The sequence below is a fragment of the Nannospalax galili genome, unplaced genomic scaffold (assembly GCF_000622305.1).
Source record: "Nannospalax galili isolate Female #2095 unplaced genomic scaffold, S.galili_v1.0 scaffold792, whole genome shotgun sequence".
NCBI lineage: Eukaryota > Metazoa > Chordata > Mammalia > Rodentia > Spalacidae > Nannospalax > Nannospalax galili.
The window spans coordinates 1,565,531-1,568,115 of NW_008331036.1; the positions used below are offsets into that span (position 1 = coordinate 1,565,531).

Consider the following 2,585-nt stretch of genomic DNA (forward strand, 5'->3'; position numbering starts at 1 on the left):
GTGAGGGTCCACTGACCCTACTTGCCCCTCCTTTAATGAAGGAGCACAATCACCAACAAGCCAAATTGTGACAATGTTTAGCAAGCAGGGACAGCTGAAGTCACTGGTAGGATTGCAAACTCGTACAACCCCTATGGAAAACAGTGTGGAGAACTCTTAAAAAACTAAAAATGAACTTACCATATGACACAGTTATACCATTCCTTGGCATAAACCCAAAGGACTCATCCTATTATAGAGACACCTGTACAATCATGTTTGTTGCTGCTCTTTTTCACAATAGCTAAGAGATGGAAGCAACCTAAGTGCCCTTCAACTAATGAATGGTTAACAAAAAAGTGCTATATTTACACAATGGAGTTCTATTCAGCAGTAAAGAAAGATGAAATAATGAAATTTGCAGGTAAATTGATGGATCTAGAAACTGTTATACTAAGTGAAGTAACACAGACTCAGAAAAACTAATGATGTATGTTCTCCCTCATTTGTGGATCCTAGCACAAAATCCTTTTATATTCCATGTTCTTTGAATAACTTGATGCTGTACTGGAGTCTCTTCTGTGTGAAATAACTACCATGATCATGAAAACATTTACTTTTTATTTAAACTTTCTGTGCATTTCCACTTTTTTTATCTTGTTGAAGACAGTGGACCTCACTATTGGGGGCCAGATTGATCTTGAACTCCTTCTATTCCTCCTGCCTCAGCCTCCAGAATTTGAAATTATTAGCAGTGCACGTGGCAAAGCTGTCATCTAGCTCTGGTGCACTCCCCATGTGTGCAGACTGTAAAACCTCCAAGTTCATCTCCACAGACTAAGGCTCCCAGAATCGCACTGGTCTTGGTGAAGACAAAGCCAGGGATACCACATTTTTTCTCAAAGTCTTCCAAATATTCCCCCAGCTCTCATTACAGTAGTCTAGTCTAAAATAGGTTTACTCAACCACCTCTGACTTCCCATGACTCTCCAAACATCTGTGCTATTTTAAACTTAAATATGGTACTTAAGAAACTAATTTCTGATTGCTTTCAAGGCCTGCTGCACAGATATCATTCTGGGACTTCTTTTCGTCACACTCTTGGGTTAGTTCTTGACATTTCTGATGCAGCTGTCGTAGTTCTTTTATAACTGGGGCTAGAGCAGACTTCTTTTCTGATACCAGGGAATTTAGCTTTTTCACCATTTCAGACATATCATCCAATGTTCATCCTTTCATCTCGTCCACTTCACTCTTCAGGGCCGACACTCTTTCTAGTTCCTCTTGGGCATAACTGTACCTGATACACCCTTTTTCTCTGCTATAGTTCACAGCTGGTGTTGAACAGCTTCCTGACGTTGCTTAAGAAGCTCTTCTGTCCTCTGTAACAGGTTGAATTCAGCTTTAAATTCAGCTATTATCTGATGCTTCTTTTTGAAGACTGTATTTTTGCTTCCCAGTTTGCTGCCATAGCATTTGAACTCTTCTCCCTTTAAAACCTCTGCGCTGTCAAATTCCTGGGTCTGGTGCGTCTCTGCTGACACATCTCTCTCCAGGTTGGCCAACTTCTCCTTGGCCTCCTGAAGCTCCTCAGCTTTGGCTTCTTTTTTATGAGAAATGATGGCTGCCTGTTGCCTATAGAATGAGAGCTTGCCTTCAATTGGCTCATTTCGCATCATTTTCTTTTCAATCAACTGATTGATCTCTGCATTTACTTCATTGACTTTAGATTCAAGTTCAAGAAGATCAGAATGACCCATAGCTGGCTCTGAAACTACTTTTTGTAAAAAGTGCAATTTCTTTTTCTTGTTTTCTAATTCTTTAGGAAATTTTTCAGTTACTATATATGAATTAAATTTTATCGCTTCCTCTAGCCTCTTCTTTAAACTTTCAGGCTTTGCATCTGCTGCAGCATGGTGCATACTTTTCAGTTGATTTTCTACTCTTTGCAATCTCTGCAGTGCATGAAACAGCTGATTCTTTTGTTCCTGTTTCTGTTGTGCAAGAAATTCTTCTCTGTCTTTTTCAACTCGAAGTTGCCTTGTTAGTTTAAGCATTCGTTGATGATTCTGAACTGTCTCTACCCTTTTCTTCAAACCTTCAACTCTCTTAATGAGCTGGTCTTTTTCTTCCTCCATTGCACTGATGTCCCTTATTTCTGCTGTAGAAAATCCAGATGTCTTGAGCTGCTCACATTCCTTATGCAAAACTTTAAAGGCTTCCATCAACTCTTCATACTGTTTATTGGTGTCAGCCACAGTTACATCTTGAAGAAACTCACTTGGTACCTCAAGTTTAATTTAAAAATGAGCTAAATAAGCCCTTTTCTTTAGTTCATTACTCCTCTGAAGAAGCCAGTGAAGCAATCCAATCGCTCCAAGTTCAAGGACTCCGTGAAGAATGTCTTCAAGAAGAAAGTAAATACCATTATACAAATTGTATGATTAAGAACCTAGAAGTTCAGCTTAGTCATGCAACTGATGAAATGAAGGTGTATGTCTCCTCTGATCAATAAGAAAAAAGGAAAGTAATTAGGGAACAGTATTACTGAACAGTATTACTGAACAAGAAAACATTGGAAAGAAACTCCAGGAAAAACAACTGTA

The 2,585-nt window shown here is 39.0% G+C and overlaps 1 protein-coding gene across 1 annotated transcript; it reads right to left on the bottom strand.

Annotated features, from left to right (window-relative positions):
- Nucleotides 1-1,013: 1,013 nt before the first annotated feature.
- Nucleotides 1,014-2,339, bottom strand: LOC103752381 (intraflagellar transport protein 81 homolog). Its single transcript, XM_029557687.1, has 2 exons — nucleotides 1,868-2,339; nucleotides 1,014-1,702 (listed from the first exon to the last, which is right to left on the bottom strand). The coding sequence occupies exons 1-2, from the start codon at nucleotides 2,202-2,204 to the stop codon at nucleotides 1,308-1,310; spliced, it is 732 nt and encodes a 243-aa protein (XP_029413547.1). The 5' UTR covers nucleotides 2,205-2,339; the 3' UTR covers nucleotides 1,014-1,307.
- Nucleotides 2,340-2,585: the final 246 nt, after the last annotated feature.